This window comes from Macadamia integrifolia, unplaced genomic scaffold (genome assembly GCF_013358625.1).
Source record: "Macadamia integrifolia cultivar HAES 741 unplaced genomic scaffold, SCU_Mint_v3 scaffold952, whole genome shotgun sequence".
Taxonomy (NCBI): domain Eukaryota; kingdom Viridiplantae; phylum Streptophyta; class Magnoliopsida; order Proteales; family Proteaceae; genus Macadamia; species Macadamia integrifolia.
In genome coordinates, this window is record NW_024870595.1 from 167574 (window position 1) to 184261 (window position 16688).

The following is a 16688-nucleotide window of genomic DNA, read 5'->3' on the forward strand; positions in this document are numbered from 1 at the left end:
ACCTAGTTGGGCCATGCTAGGCCAGGCTAGGCCTGATTGACCTTGGCAACATTTATGTATGATATATAATTATGGGAGGAACCATGCAACCCTACTGGTGCAGGATGCCTAGACACAATATGTGCAAAAAAAAAAAATGTTGTCCCCGCCCTATAGGGTGCTAAAGATGCTCCCGCGCGTTGGCTTATCCCTATGCTAGCAAGGTAGCGTTTTTTTTTTTCCCTAAAAGTCAAAATTATAATAATGAAAAGAAAAAAACACTTAGGTATGAAGGTAGCGCTCTCTTGCCCTAAAATTATATGATGAGCACATTTATGTGTGAAATTTAGGGTAGTAAAACATGCATTTTACATATTTAGAATGGAGCTACCTTGGGTTTTATTCTCTTTTTGCAGGTTTTGTATTTTCAAGGCCTTAAGGATTATCGGGCACTATATCTTCAATTTTACACGTAAAGAGGTCCTATTTCTTTTCATGGTTGCGAAGAGGACGAAATTCTGAGCAAGATGGACGTGTTCAATTAAAAGTACACATTCGTTTGGTCACCCGTACAAATGATTATTCTTTTCGGGTCAGAAAAAGAATAATGGATCAGAACTGAACCGAGATGCAGAACCAGCCCGTTTGCAATTGTCCCAGAGGTACAAGGAATACTCCAAATGCCAACAAGGATCGATGGACCACATCTTTAAGTGATTAAAGATTTGTTTTTGGTAACAACAACTACCTAGTGTAGTTGGTGAGCTATGGTGTACAAAATTCCCTTGCTCACCAAGAGGTCTCAAGTTCGAATCTCATGGTTGTTTTTTTTAGAGAATTTTGTTGAAGATTTCCTGTTTTTCACTCACTTAAAGCACTAAGGGCATGGAGGGGATTTCCACATCAAATTAGAAGCAAGGAAAATCGTGGAAGCAAGAAGAGAAGAAAAAAAAAAGGAAAGAGAAAAAATGGAAGAAATAAAGATTGTCCAAATCTTCTCTCTCCTAAAGGGGAGAAATAAAGATTGTCCAAATCTTCTCTCTCCTCCACATCATCACCAAAGATTGTCCAAATCACACAAAGCAAGAAGAAAATCGTCCCTAGGAGAGAGAAAAAGAAGAAAAATAAATTAGGAAAAAAAAGAAAAGAAAATAAGCAAAAAAAAATTATAGGAAATTTATTTCTCTTCTCTCTCCTCCACCTTAGCACTTTTGGTCTCAAAAGATCTCACAATCAATTGTGGGTTTCTCTCTTTTAGGAAAGAGAAAATTGTTACCCTACCTCCTCATTCCCTATAAATATAATTCATGTAAGAGGAGGGGAGACAATTCATTCTTCTTCTAGTTTTTTTTTAGTTGCTCTCTCTTTCTTTTGCTCTCTCTTTAGTTCTAGTTATTCTCTATTTTTGCTGTAATCACTTTTGTAATAGTTTTTTTATGTCAATTAATGCAAGCACTCTTTTATTTTTATTCAGTCTTTTTATGTTTATGATTTATGCAATTGAGTTGTAATTTTTTAAGTTATAGTTCTAGGCTTAGATCTAGGTGACAAGATCACGAGCCGTGGAGTAATTTTTTTTCAAGTTCAAGCATTGATTCAAGTAAGTAGGCTCCTTCAGTAGTCTTCTCTCCCCCCTCTCATTCCCTCTTCTGACTACCCTTTCTTTCTTAATTTAGGATTTTATTTTCAGTCGTTACATTATTGCTATCCCTTTCCCCCAAGGTTCATGGCTAGTGTATGTGTTGGCTTTGCCCCTCCTAGCCATAGAACCATCAATTTATTGCTTTTATTTTAATTGTCTCCCTTTCCCTAAAGCCAAGTAGAGTAACCCTTGTAAGAGTGACTCTCTGGTCAAGTAGGGAAGCTCATATTATGATGCATCCCTCGGGCTAAGTAGAGAAACCTACTTGTGAGTCTCTCTCTAGCTTTATCCCCTTTCTTTTACTTTATTTTTATTTCAGTATTTTTTTTCCTTTATTTATTATTATTTTTTTAATTGCGTGGGTTGTTTATTTTCAGTTATTTATTTATTTAATTTTAATTGCATGGCTTGCGTCTTTAAATTCTTAGATGACGAATGGTTAGGACGTTATTTTAGATACATATATTTAGGACGGTAATTAGAATTAGATCACAACCATTAATCAGTTCACTTTCGCATTATTAAAAGAAATAAAAAATAAAGTGACTGCTCTCCCTGTGTTCGACCCGTAGCTACACTGATCCGTACGCTTGCGGTTACATTTTAAATCTCAAACATGCAGCTTTTTGGCGCCGTTACCGGGGAGACAGTTCCATGTTATTTTTCACTTTCTTTTGGTAAATCGGAGTGCTTTATTTGCTTTGCTTTATATTTTTCCTTTTCTTTTATTGAATTCCTGAGAAGAACAACTTGCAATAATAGTTGTATCAGTGGAGGTCACCATGCCTCACAGTATGATAAAGACAGGTTTCGCCCTGTAGCAGTACCTCAGGAATTGACCTGAGCAACCCCGGATCCCTGCCGGTAAACTCCCAAAAAGCAAAAAAAAAAAAAAAAAATAAAAAAATAAAAAAATAAAAAAAATCATCAAAAAAAAAATTTTGCTATCCATTCTTTTGTGCTTGTCTTACTTTAGTTGTGGGTAGTTTTTCTGTTGCATGAGTGTTAAGTGGGTACGTAATACTAAGAATCGGTTAGAAAGAAGAGATCCAACAAGTAGTGACCCTATACGTTTGCTCTCTTTAAAACCCTTCAATATGGGAGACCAACAGCAAAACCCTTCACCTAAATCTCTGAAAGATAGGTTCTACCCTGCTAGAACAGCCCAACCTTCCTGCATAGTTCTACCACAAGCCCAGGGCATTAATTTTGAACTCAAATCTCAATACATCACTATGTTGCCCCACTTCCATGGGTTGACCTCTGAGGATGCATACCTATTTCTAAGGGAATTTGAAGAGGTATGTGTTCTAATTAAGATCCAACAGCTTTCTGATGATGCTGTTAAGCTTAGGTTTATCACTTTTACATTGAAAGACCAAGCTAAGAAGTGGTTGTATGGATTATCCACAAATTCCATAACCTCATGGGAATAGTTCACAGTTGTCTTCCTTAAGAAGTTTTTCCCAACTTACAAGACCAATAAGCTTAGAAGTGATATCATTCAATTTAGGCAAAAGCCTAGTGAGTCATTTTCCAAACTTATGGAGAGATTCAAGGATCTACTCCAAGAATGCCCTCACCATGGACTAGACCTATGGCATTTATGTCAAATAATTTATGAGGGTATTGATTACCCAACTAAACAAATGATAGAGTCTATGTGCCCTGAAGGATTCACATCCTTTACATATGAAGGAAAGGCATGGGAATTCTTACTTGACTTAGCTGACAAAACCCGTGAGTGGGAATCAACCCAAGAGAGTGAAAGAACCATAGGAGGAAAAGGATATTTTGAAGATGGGATAGTAGCCAAGGAAGCCCATTTGGATAGCCTAATCAAGAGAATTGAGGCTATTGTTCCTAGAGAGCCATCATCAGTCAATTTGGTTAAGATTTGTGCTTAGTGCCAGTCCCCTGCCCTAACACCTCTGGGGGCACTTCTAATGATAGTGTTAATGCCTTATACCAGAATAATCCATATAGTAACACATACAATCCAGGATGGAGAAATCACCCAAATTTCTCTTGGAATTAGGGCAACCAAGCAGGACCTTCCAATTTCTATAATCAAGGTCAACCTGGACCCCAAAGGCCTCCCTTTGCACAACAATCTTTTTCTCAAAATAATTTTCCTAGGTCAAATGTAGGACCTCAGGCTAGTTTTCCTAGGGCCCCTCTCCTATCATCTTATCAGCAACCCCCTGGGTTTACCAACACTGGAGAGGCAAGTAGAATAAGTGACTTGCAAAAAAATATGGCCATCCTCATAACAAGCCATCAAAATCTTATGAGAGAACTTACCCAAGTTGTCTCAATTATACGTGAGAGGGAGAAGGGAACTTTACCCAGTCAACTAGAGCCTAACCTTAGGCATCATCAGCCTGTTAGTTCACAAGGACCAACTAATGCACCACTGAATATAGTACAAGGTCAGACCCAACAAGGGCCCTCTAACCAATGTAATATTGTTTATGCCATTATGAGTGGTAGAGAGTACCAACAGAGTATTTCTAAATCTTCCCCATCTATTATTCCTGTTAACTCTTCTTCAGTTGAGGACACAAGTGTGCCTCTTGTTCCAGGTTCGTCTATGAATCTAAAGATTTTTCTGAAACTAAAGATGATTTGGTTGAGGAAACCAAAAATGATTCTTCTGAACAGGGGCAAATCCCTAACAGTCCTTATGTTCATCCTATCCCATTTCCTAATAGTTTGGTAAACAAAAGGAAGACTGCTTCCATGGACAAAATTTTAGAAGTCTTCAAAAAGGTAGAAGTGAACATCCCTCTTTTGGATGCCATATCCCAGATCCCCACCTATGCAAAGGTACTGAAAGATTTGTGTACTCACAAACGTATCACTAGTGTGCCCAAAAAGGCGTTTTTGGCAAGTAACATTAGTTCCATAATTACTCAGCCTATAGCAGCCAAGTATAAGGATCCAGGGAGCCCTACCATATCTTGTGTCATAGGCAACACCTATATTGAGCATACCTTACTTGACCTTGGCGCAAGTGTGAATCTTTTACCTTACCATGTGTACAAGCATCTAGGATTAGGAGAATTGAAAGCCACTGGAACTACTCTTCAGTTGGCAGATAGGTCTGTTAAGATTCCTAAAGGGATGGTTGAGGATGTCTTACTAAAGGTGGGGGAATTTATTTTCCCTGTTGATTTCATTGTATTAGATACTAAGCCCTTCTCAACAAAGGATGAGATCCTAATAATTCTAGAAAGACCATTCTTGGCTACTAGTAATGCATTAATCAACTGCCGGAATGGTTTCCTAAGGTTATCTTTTGGTAACCAAACTGTTGATTTTAACATGTTTAGGACTGGCAAGCAACCACATATGGAAGAAGAGATCAATATGCTTGAGGATTTTCTAGATTTTTCTGATGATTTAGTTACCAACTTTGATATTGATTTTGATTCAGAATTCCAAGAGTGTATGGATGAGTTCGATGATGATAGTGAAAATTTCTTTTCTGAAGTCTTGAGTCTTCACACACCTGTGGAGCCCTTAGGAACCCTTTCCAATTCCATTCCCATACCTTCCATAGTTGAGCCCCCTAAGTTAGATCTTAAGGAGTTGCCATCTAATTTGAGGTATGCTTTCCTAGGGCCTGACCAGACTCTTCCTGTAATAATTTCTTCAAATTTGACTTCTAGCCAAGAAGAGGAGTTACTTAAAGTGTTAAAAGATAATAAGGAAGCCCTAGGTTGGACCATGGCTGATATCAAGGGTAGAAGCCCTTCCATTGTGCAACATCATATACATCTTATGGAGGATTCCAAACCATCCACGGAACCCCAAAGAAGAGCTAACCCAGTGATGATGGAAGCCATTAAGAAAGAGATCCTAAAGTGCTTGGATCATGGAATAATTTATCCTATTTCTGATAGCCAATGGGTAAGCCCAGTTCACGTAGTGCCTAAGAAGTCTGGTGTGACTGTAGTTCCTAATGCCAATAATGAGTTGATCTCTACCCGTGTCCAAACAGGATGGCGTGTGTGCATTGACTACAGGAAGTTAAATGCGGCAACCTGGAAGGACCACTTCCCATTTCCATTCATTGACCAGATGTTAGAGAGGTTAGCTGGACATGAATACTATTGCTTTCTTGATGGATATTCCGGCTATAACCAAATCCCAATTGCTTTAGAGGACCAACATAAGACCACTTTTACATACCCATATGGAACATTTGCTTACAGGCGTATGCCCTTTAGGCTTTGCAATGCCCCTGCTACGTTCCAACGATGCATGATGAGCATTTTTTCTGACATGGTCGAAAAATTCTTAGAAGTATTTATAGATGACTTTTCAATTCATGGGAATTCCTATTCTGAATGTCTTCATCATCTTTCCCTAGTTTTGAAAAGGTGCATATCTAAGAATTTGGTTTTGAATTGGGAGAAATGCCATTTTATGGTTAAATCTGGTATTGTTTTAGGCCATGTAATATCCAAGGAGGGAATTAAGGTAGATAGAGACAAAGTGGATTTAATTGATAATTTACCACCTTCTCAATCTGTTAAGGATGTTCGGTCCTTTCTAGGGCATGTAGGCTTCTACAGAAGGTTTATTAAGAACTTTAGTCAGTTAGCCCGACCTCTCACCTCATTACTTGTCAAATATCAGACTTTTGAGTTTTCCAAAGAGTGCCTAGAATCCTTCAAGTAACTTAAGAAGGAGTTGACCAATGCACCCATTGTTCAACCACCTGTTTGGACTGAACCTTTTGAACTAATGTGTGATGCTTCGGATTTTACCATAGGAGCAGTTTTAGGTCAAAGGATTAATAAGTTGTCCACTGTCATTTACTATGCTAGTAGGACCTTAAATGATGCACAACTCAATTATACAACCACTGAAAAAGAATTTTTAGCTGTTGTGTTTGCATTAGAAAAGTTTCGGTCTTACTTAGTTGGTTCACATGTGGTGGTGTATACTGATCATTTTGCTCTCAGATACCTAGTTCAGAAGAAGGATGCCAAAGCCCGTCTCATTAGGTGGGTTTTACTTTTGCAAGAGTTTGATTTAGAAATTAGGGATAAGAAAGGAGTTGAAAACCTAGTTGCAGACCATTTATCCCGGCTTCCCAATTCCTTGACTGTTGATTCTCCAGTCAACGAGAACTTTCCAGATGAACAATTATTTGCAATGTCCAGTGAACCATGGTTTGCTGACATTGTCAACTTCTTAGTTTCAGGTGTGACTCCGGATCACTGGTCCACCCAAGATAAGTATAGGTTTCATTCCCAAGTTAAGCACTTTTTCTAGGATGATCCTTATTTGTTTAAGATATGTCCGGATCAGATTATCCGACGATGTGTTCCTGATCATGAGCAACATTTTATTCTCTCTTTTTGTCATGATCATGCATGTGGTGGACACTTTGGACCTAAGAAGACTGCCGCAAAGGTTCTCCAATGTGGATTTTATTGGCCCACTCTTTTTAGAGATGCTTTTGATTTTTGCAAGGCTTGCCCCACCTGCCAGTCTTTTGGCCGTATCAATAAAAGGAACATGATGCCTCTCAACCCCATTTTAGTAGTTGAGATCTTTGATGTTTGGGGCATCGATTTTATGGGACCATTCCCTAATTCCTTTGGGAATTTGTACATACTTTTGGCCGTTGATTATGTTTCTAAATGGATAGAGGCCATACCTTGTAAAACTAATGACCACAAAGTGGTGGTCCAGTTTCTCAAAGAGAACATTTTTTCCCACTTTGGTGCACCACGTGCAACAATTAGTGATAGGGGTACTCATTTTTGTAATCGGCCTTTTGAGGCCTTAATAAAAAACTATGGGGTCACTCATAAGTTATCTACCCCTTATCACCCCCAAACTAGTGGCCAAGTGGAGGTGTCTAATAGGCATATCAAACAAATCTTGGAGAAAACTGTTAATCCCAACCGTAAGGATTAGTCCCTTAGGCTCATTGATGCCTTGTGGGCCCATCGTGCTGCATTCAAGACTGACCTTGGTCAGTCTCCCTACCGTTTGGTGTATGGAAAAGCTTGTCACTTACCAGTTGAGTTGGAGCATAAGGCCTTTTGGGCCATTAAGAAGCTTAACTTTGATTTGTCTGATGCGGGAATTCATCGTAGGCTCCAACTATCTAAGTTGGAGGAACTTAGGAATGATGCCTATGAAAGTTCTAGAATTTACAAGGAAAAGACCAAAGCTTTCCATGATAAACACATTATGCGCAAATCTTTTGCAATTGGTGATAAGGTCTTATTGTACAACTCTCGATTGCATCTTTTCCCTGGTAAGCTTAGATCCCGATGGGATGGCCCATTTATTATCCATAATGTATATCCCCATGGGGCTATGGAGATTTTGAATCCAGGAACAGGGGTAATTTCGAAGGTTAATGGTCAGCGTTTGAAACCGTTCCTCGAGTTTCCTACTACTAGTAGTGAAGAGGTCATGGATCTCCATGAACCTTTTTACACTGATGACTAACTTTTAATCAGGTATGACCCCCTTGCATTATCTTTGCTTTTAATTCTTTCCATGCATTGAGGACATTGCATGACTTAAGTGTGGGGGAGGGAAACCAGTTTTTGTTTTTTTTTTTCACTTTGTTTTGTTTGTTTTTCTTTTTATTTTTGAGCTTGCTAAGGATGAAGTCCTACTTTGGCTTTTGGGTAATGATCAGACCATTCGGTTGCTTGATATATGAAAATAAAAGTTTTGATTAAGGTACCCATTTTGAACGTATAAAAACCCTGTTGAGAAGAAAGAAACAAGCATGTGTCTTGAGATGAGACTTTCTTTTGAAAAATAAGAGACCCCTGTTTTATGGTGATGGACCATATGTAAGTCTGTGGGTTCCTTGTACTTTTGATTTGGAGTTGAGACCTTCTTTTTAATTTGGCATGGGTTGACAAATGCACAATTTTAAATGAAATGTGAAATGTGGTATAAAGAAGAATAAGAGTTGATTCCCTTGGAACTAGACAGGGCATTGCGCCTCAGGAAGCGTGGTGTCTTGATCGAAATTCCTTAGGAGGAAACTTGTGAAGTAACTCTAGCATCACTGCCTTTGTAGGCATATGCAAAAAGCGAAGCTACATAGTAACTTGGGTGTCTGGTGTTTGCTCCACCATGTCATTCAGGCCAAAAGTAGTGGAGTAGAATAGAGTTTATTAGTGAAAAAAAGAAAAAAAAATGTGCAAATGTCATTAATGCTTGGTAACATGTTTGGTCAAAAACACTCCAACGCTTTAGTCATTGGTTCTCTATTTCTTCACAAGTGGTTTTGCCTTAAGATAAGGATGTTTTGGAAGAGACGAGGTGAGTTCCAAATTAAGAAATATGCTAGTGCCTGGAATTGATAAAGGGTAATAAAAGTTCAAGTGTGGGGGTCCCTTGTAAGATAAATTATCTTTGCTCCAGATCGGTATGAGCCTTACCTTTAGCCAAAGTTGGGATTTGTTTATTCTAAATTTTGGGTGTATATTCACTGCAAACACCCACGAGACACAACTCGTCCACTAGGGGTGACCTAGGGGTTTAAAGGCTTGTTGCACATGCTAAGTGCAACCGTGATTCCTACGAAAGTGAGTTAGGTTTTTTTTGTTTTTATTCTTTTTCTTTTTGTTTTGCTCGAGGACTAGCAAAGTCTAAGTGTGGGAAAATTCTGATGAGCACATTTATGTGTGAAATCTAGGGTAGTAAAACATGCATTTTACATATTTAGAATGGAGCTACCTTGGGTTTTGCTCTCTTTTTGCAGGTTTTATATTTTCAAGGCCTTAAGGACTATCGGGCGCTATATCTTCAATTTTACACGTAAAGAGGTCCTATTTCTTTTCATGGTTGCGAAGAGGACGAAATTCTGAGCAAGATGGACGTGTTCAATTAAAAGTACACATTCGTTTGGTCACCCGTACAAATGATTATTCTTTTCGGGCCAGAAAAAGAATAATGGATCAGAACTGAACCGAGATGCAGAACCAGCCTGTTTGCAATTGTCCCAGAGGTACAAGGAATACTCCAAATGCCAACAAGGATCGATGGACCACATCCTTAAGTGATTAAAGATTTGTTTTTGGTAACAACAACTACCTAGCGTAGTTGGTGAGCTATGGTGTACAAAATTCCTTTGCTCACCAAGAGGTCTCAAGTTTGAATCTCATGTTGTTTTTTTAGAGAATTTTGTTGAAGATTTCCTGCTTTTCACTCACTTAAGCACTAAGGGCATGGAGGGGATTTTCACATCAAATTAGAAGCAAGCAAAATCGTGGAAGGGTTCCTGCGCAAGAAGAGAAGAAAAAAAAAAAGGAAAGAAAAAAAAAGGGAGAAATAAAGATTGTCCAAATCTTCTCTCTCCTCCACATCATCACCAAAATATTGTCCAAATCACACAAAGCAAGAAGAAAATCCTCCCTTGGAGGGAAAAAAAGAAGAGAAATAAATTAGAAAAAAAAAGGAAAGAAAATAAGCAAAAAAATTATAGGAAATTTCTCCAAGTTTATTTCTCTCTTCTCTCTCCTCCATCTTAGCACTTTTGGACTCAAAAGATCTCACAATCAATTGTGGGTTTCTCTCTTTTAGGAAAGAGAAATTTGTCACCCTACCTCCCCATTCCCTATAAATACAACTCATGTAAGAGGAGGGGAGACAATTCATTCTTCTTCTAGTTTTTTTTTAGTTGCTCTCTCTTTCCCTCTCTCACTCTTTAGTTTTAGTTCTTCTCTATTTTTGCTTTAATCACTTTTGTAATAGTTTTTTTATGTCAATTAATGCAAACACTCTTTTATTCTTATTCAGCCTTTTTATGTTTATGATTTGTGCAATTGAGTTGTAATTTTTTAAGTTATAGTTCTAGGCTTAGATCTAGGTGACAAGATCACGAGCCGTGGAGCAATTTTTTTTTCAAGTTCAAGCATTGATTCAAGTAAGTAGGCTCCTTCAGTAGTCTTCTCTCCCCCCCTCTCATTCCCTCTTTTGACTACCCTTTCTTTCTTAATTTAGGATTTTTATTTTCAGTCGTTACATTATTGCTATCCCTTTCCCCCAAGGTTCATGGCTAGTGTATGTGTTGGCTTTGCCCCTCCTAGCTATAGAACCATCAATTTATTGCTTTTATTTTAATTGTCTCCCTTTCCGTAAAGCCAAGTAGAGTAACCCTTGTAAGAGTGACTCTCTGGTCAAGTAGGGAAGCTCATATTATGATGCATCCCTCGGGCTAAGTAGAGAAACCTACTTGTGAGTCTCTCTAGCTTTATCCCCTTTCTTTTATTTTATTTTTATTTCAGCATTTTTTTCCTTTATTTATTTATTTATTTATTTTTTAATTGTGTGGGTTGTTTATTTTCAGTTATCTATTTATTTAATTTTAATTGCGTGGCTTGCGTCTTTAAATTCTTAGATGACGAATGGTTAGGACGTTATGTTAGGACATATGTTTAGGACAGTAATTAGAATTAGATCACAACCATTAATCGGTTCACTTTCGCATTATTAAAAGAAATAAAAAAAATAAAGTGGCTGCTCTCCCTGTGTTCGACCCGTAGCTACACTGATCCGTACGCTTGCGGTTACATTTTAAATCTCAAACAGGAATACGGGCAACACTTCTGCACTATATTCCTAGAATCGGAACCAACTATGAAAATGTGGGCAGGGCTTCCGCACTACATCATGAAAATAGATAGTAATACAAATATTTAAGCAGTACTTCCGCACTAAAAAAAATAAATAAATAAATAAATAACCACAAAAAATTAAGTAGTGCTTCCACACTAACCTGAAATGGATGACACAGGCTTCCAAAACTAGAATAAGGCTTCTGTACTAGGACGTTGAATTTAGTGATCTTTGGATTATTAGCTCTAAATTTTTCAAGACTTTTGCATCTCTCTCTCTCTCTCTCTCTCTCTCTCTCTCTCTCTGGCAGGGTTTTTTTAAATAGGGATTTCTTTCTCTCGAGAAGTTCCAGCCTCTTTACACGGTGACCTCGGTCACCTATTTATAGCAAAAACAAGATATCAGTGAAAAATCCTTACAGGAAGTTACACAGAGATGGTAAGATTACCATCTCCGCATAAGCTACCTTAAGGGATCTGTGGGAGCTTAAAGGGACCATCTCCGTGGAAGCATTTTTAAAGGATCTTTAAGATATGTGGGAGGCATAGGGTGGGCGGCTGTAGACTTAGGCGGCTAAGTCCTATTAGCTAAGGGGAAGGTAGGTAGGTTTGGTTTGGTTCAGGTTTGGTCTGGTTTGGATTTATTCTGGTTTAATGGGTTCAAAGTTTAGATAGGCAATACACATATGGGTATCTGTTCTTTTTGTACAAGATATCAACAAGACCATATTTTCGAATATTTTCCAATGATATGGGAATCGAGCACATGCTAGGCTCAATTGTCATATTTTGGCAAAAGGTATAAATGACCACTTTCGATCACCTCCCCGCATCATTTAACAATATTGAGCTGAACTCCTGACCGGTCTTACACTCAATCATACTCTACAAGTTCTTGCATAACGGCTTTAGGTTGGGATAACTGGGATTAGCTGGGATAGTTTGGATTTGGGCAGAAAATTTGATTTCTTTGTGAAAGAAAGAGTACGAGTTATTTCATCATTGCCCATAATTCATCATTCTCAAGGTGGGGAGGGGGCGAGGGAGGGGGACAAAATTAGGTGTCTACAAAATGTAGCTTTTTACAATATGTTTCCACTATAATACGATCAAAAGACTCAGAAGCATCCCACTACACATCACCAAACCTTCCCCAGGAGATTAGAGGCAAAACTTAAAGGTTGTGAAATCACTACACAAACGCGACCCTAATGATCCTTGATAATAAACCCGATACAGTCATCAGGTTGATTCTTCTTCTTCCAAGCTGCATCAGTAATTAATTTATTAAAAAATGAATGGACGGAACAATCTACACTCTACTCACCTCAGCAAAAGACTTTCGGATGCTGAGATGAACCACCCTATACCGCTACATTCCTGAGCTGGCAGGAACTCACTATGGGTGAGTTGAGGATCCAATTACCAGCCATTTACTAATTACAATCCAAATTTTTTCATGGGCTATTTGCTGTTACCATTGTTTAAAGAAAAAAGAGAAAAGTGAAGATTGCAGATACGGATGAGGGAGAGAGATATCTCCATGCATACTTAGAATGACTACAACAGAACTTCAAACTTCCGAACCTTTTCTTGTTTGGCTTATTTTGATTCTTAATTTTCTGAGTGAGGATGGTCAACCTATTCCCTAACTTTGTATGAGGTTTTTATTTTCTGAGATGTTTGTGTTTCCTTCTGGCCCTCTGTCCTGCTGATGGCAATGTGGCAGGTGGGAAGGGGTCAGGGCTAGAAATTTTTTGTATATCAATGCCGGTGATTTGTGTAGTTTCTTTTGATTTTTTTCTGATTTAATACAAACGATTCATTAGCGAGAAAAAAAAAAAAAAAAAACTACAACAAGAAACAGGGTACGTACGTGCATTAAGTCGTAAGAGCTCAAACGAACTAAGCGCTTCCTTACTCAGAGACACAACACAAAGCCATTATCTTTTACTTAATTAATCTTCCATTCTTCCCTCGACAGTTATTATACCATAATTATATCGTAGAGCAGAGATAGACAATTTAATGGTATTTTCATGGCTTGTAGCCAGAGTGACCTCCTCCGGCACCGGCACCGGCACCGCTGCCACCTCCGTATCCCCCGCCATGTTCTCCACCAGTTCCATAGCCAGCACCGCCTCCTTCACCACCGCCGCTTCCATGGCCTGATCCTCCGGCTCCCCCTGCACCATAGCCCGTGCCACCTCCTCCTCCGCTACCACCACCACCACCATAGCCTCCACCGCCAGCACCTCCTGCACCATAGCCAGCTCCACCACCAGCTCCTTCCCCACCGCCGCTTCCATAGCCTGCTCCTCCAGCTCCTCCTGCACCATAGCCCGCACCACCTCCTCCTCCACTACCACCGCCTCCACCATAGCCTCCACCATGTTCTCCTCCAGCACCATATCCAGCACCACCACCACTACCACTACCAGCTCCATGGCCACTACCACCACCACTACCAGCACCACCTCCACCCCCACTACCACCACCACCACCACCACCACCAGAGCCACCTCCATGTCCTCCACCAGCACCATAACCAGAACCTTCACCACTGCCACTTCCCGCACCAGTACCATAGGCGTCAGCACCCTTCTGTCCTACTGCTGCATACCCACCACCGCCACCAGAGCCCCCTCCACCGCCACCACCATATCCTCCTGTAATCCCTCCTCCATACCCAGAGCCACCACCAATGCCATGGCCGGCGCCATAACCAGTGGCAGCTTCTTCATCGTGACTGAGGAGGGCTCTAGCAGCTGAACATATGCCAATGCCCAATAACACAAAGAAGAGAATACTAGCAAGTCTCTGAGTAGCCATGTGTGGAAGATGTTTAAGTCCCACGACTATGCAGAAGAAGGGAAGGAGAAGATGGGTATTTATAGGAGTGTTGCGGTGAGTCCAAACCCACGTTATGTCGTTTGGGAGTGGTTGAGAGCTGAGGCACATGAAAGAGAGGCTGTGTGTCCCACGGTGTGGCCCAATAAACCAACACATAGAGATACATTAGTACTAGTTAAGTCAGTGTGATTTTTCTGTCCTCCATAACGTATCAAATATTTATACTTTTCTTTAGCGCCATTAGTGTATATTTTGGTCCTAACTTTCCGTTATCCCTTTTTTGTTGATGCACTTGACGGATTTGGACTCATTTGAACCTCTTTTACACCTGCATTGCATAGTGAAGTTCATGGACTTGAATGATCAATCTGAATCTCCTCTTATGATTGTATCTCAGACATTGATTTGAATCATTATAGAGCAACCCATATTGGTTATTGGTATTATCCTCCTTCACAATGGTCGCTGTTAAGTTTGATTATGGTTTGCTAATCCAAGATTGTTTCAGCATGGGGATCCTTTACACTTTGGGACATTATATATTAAATGTTCTTTGTTAACTACATAGATCTAAGTGTATTAATAGACAGATGATACTAAGCAACACATCTTCTGATCAATTCAGTTAAAGCAATTTTACAGTCATGAATATTGTATCTGACAGAACCTTGGAGTCACCTGTTAGATAAGAACTTCTATATAAATACAATTAACTTAAGAAGGATAATTTCTAATGTACTTATTATGCTCTTTACGCTTAAAGTAATGTAACTCACAGTTTTTCACTCACGTGGTTAATTATTATTAGAGACGATGTATTTTTCTTAGCTGGGGTATGTATGCCATCTTTTGGCATGGTAATACATAAAAGTAAGAATAGTTAATTTCTTCCGAATTGAAAACATGGAGCCAAATTATATATCGAGTTCTCAACAGATCATTGGCTGATTTCTATGAGGCAGGTAGATACTGAAGTGAATGGGGCTTAGTGAATTAAGTATATAACAATACTTTGAAAGAAATGACAAAGACCACCTCTCTCTCTCTCTCTCTCTCTCACTCTCTGTGTTTGTGTGTGTGAAACCTAGATTATTTACCATCGTTTTCACACTGACCTAATATCATCTAGGCATGTCGAAGAACTTAACTGAGATCTATTTGCATTTACTTAAAGCAGGAGGTGTATTATCTCTCTTTATTTACCTTTGAAGGCTTAGATGATGATGCTCTTATAATGGTTCTTTATTCTATTCAACCATGTGTTTTGGAGGTGGAAAACATTATGTTATGTCAAAGACCTAGTTTAGAGGAGTTGAAAGAGGCCCTTTTCTCTACAAGCCCTGTAAAGACCTTGGCCTTGACAGATTCCCTCCCCTATTTTTCTAGAGATTTTGGGCCTTAAGACGCTCCGACCTCTATAATTTTGTTGATAAATTTTTCTTTATAGATCATGTTACATCCGTGTCCTAATCTGGTCAAATTTAAATTTTTACTGAAGAGTGTCAGCACCAAAGACCTATGGATATCAACAATTTACTATCTTGAAGGAAGGAATGAACCCTCTTGTCAGTGCAGCCTTTTCCGAGACACCGGGAAAGGTTTCAGACCTCTCAAATCTTTGTGGTAAGTGACCCTATCACATGACTCCCATGCATGGTAAACACTCACCATATGACCATGCATAAGTCCTTAGGGAACCACCCTAGGTGTTGGCAAAGAGGGTTGGAAACCAACTAAGTACGATAGCTGTTATTGTCCACCGGTAGCACCCACCAGTTGGGCAATGACCTACTGGTGACCATCAACTGGTGGGTCTTGCTGTGCTGAATTGCATTCTTTGCTCATGGGATCCACTATAGACATATTGACCTACTCTACCCATGTCCCCACATTACATGGGATCTATCCTCTTAACTTACACACTTTAGGGTTTTAAGGTGGTGGGTCCACGTGGTCTAACCCTCGGTTTAAGCAAATTTGGCCAAGGCCCATTGGACGGGCAAACAACCCCTGATGGGTCTTGCCTATAAATAGAAAATATGAGCCTTAAGGGCTCATTTCACCAACTGAAATCATGGGAGAGGAGAGAAAGAAGGAGAAGAAGAAGGAAGAGAGAGAGAGAGAGGGGATCTCTAGCTACCTCTCATTGTTGCAGGTTTCTTCCAAAGGTAAGGGAACACTTTCATCAACCTCTTTTCCTCTTCCATTTTAGGTTTGGGTAGGTAGAGAATCAGGGTTTTCCTGAGTCGGAGGGGTACGCCTCGGCCCCAATGAGTTTGGATGGCCGGGAATGTGCACACTACACTTCCCCCATGCATTTTTTGAGCTCTGAATGCATTTTCCAAGCTCCAAAAACAATTTTCCCAAAAAGAGGGTTTAGGGTTTCCGTCGAAGAATAGATGAAGTCCCCAAATGTCCCAGTGAAAACACGATCAATTGAACTTAAATGGAAAGTGTGAAGACCCTCTACAAACCCCAAGAATAAATTCTGACAATCGAACCTTAGGTGGTTAATCCCCAAAGAGTTTAGTACTTTATGGGTTTTCCACCGGAAGGTGTCCACTACCTACCGGTGAGTTTTCTACTCTAGATGTTCTATT

General features: G+C 39.6%; 1 protein-coding gene and 1 non-coding gene across 2 annotated transcripts; both read right to left on the bottom strand.

Annotated features, from left to right (window-relative positions):
- Nucleotides 1–3105: 3105 nt before the first annotated feature.
- Nucleotides 3106–3212, bottom strand: LOC122070605. The gene has a single exon (XR_006137865.1). It is a non-coding gene; the product is annotated as a small nucleolar RNA R71 (small nucleolar RNA).
- Nucleotides 3213–13087: 9875 nt separating this feature from the next.
- On the bottom strand, nucleotides 13088–14094 carry LOC122070596 (glycine-rich cell wall structural protein 1.8-like). The gene has a single exon (XM_042634793.1). The coding sequence runs from the start codon at nucleotides 14065–14067 to the stop codon at nucleotides 13273–13275; it is 795 nt and encodes a 264-aa protein (XP_042490727.1). The 5' UTR covers nucleotides 14068–14094; the 3' UTR covers nucleotides 13088–13272.
- Between the last annotated feature and the right edge of the window lie 2594 nt (nucleotides 14095–16688).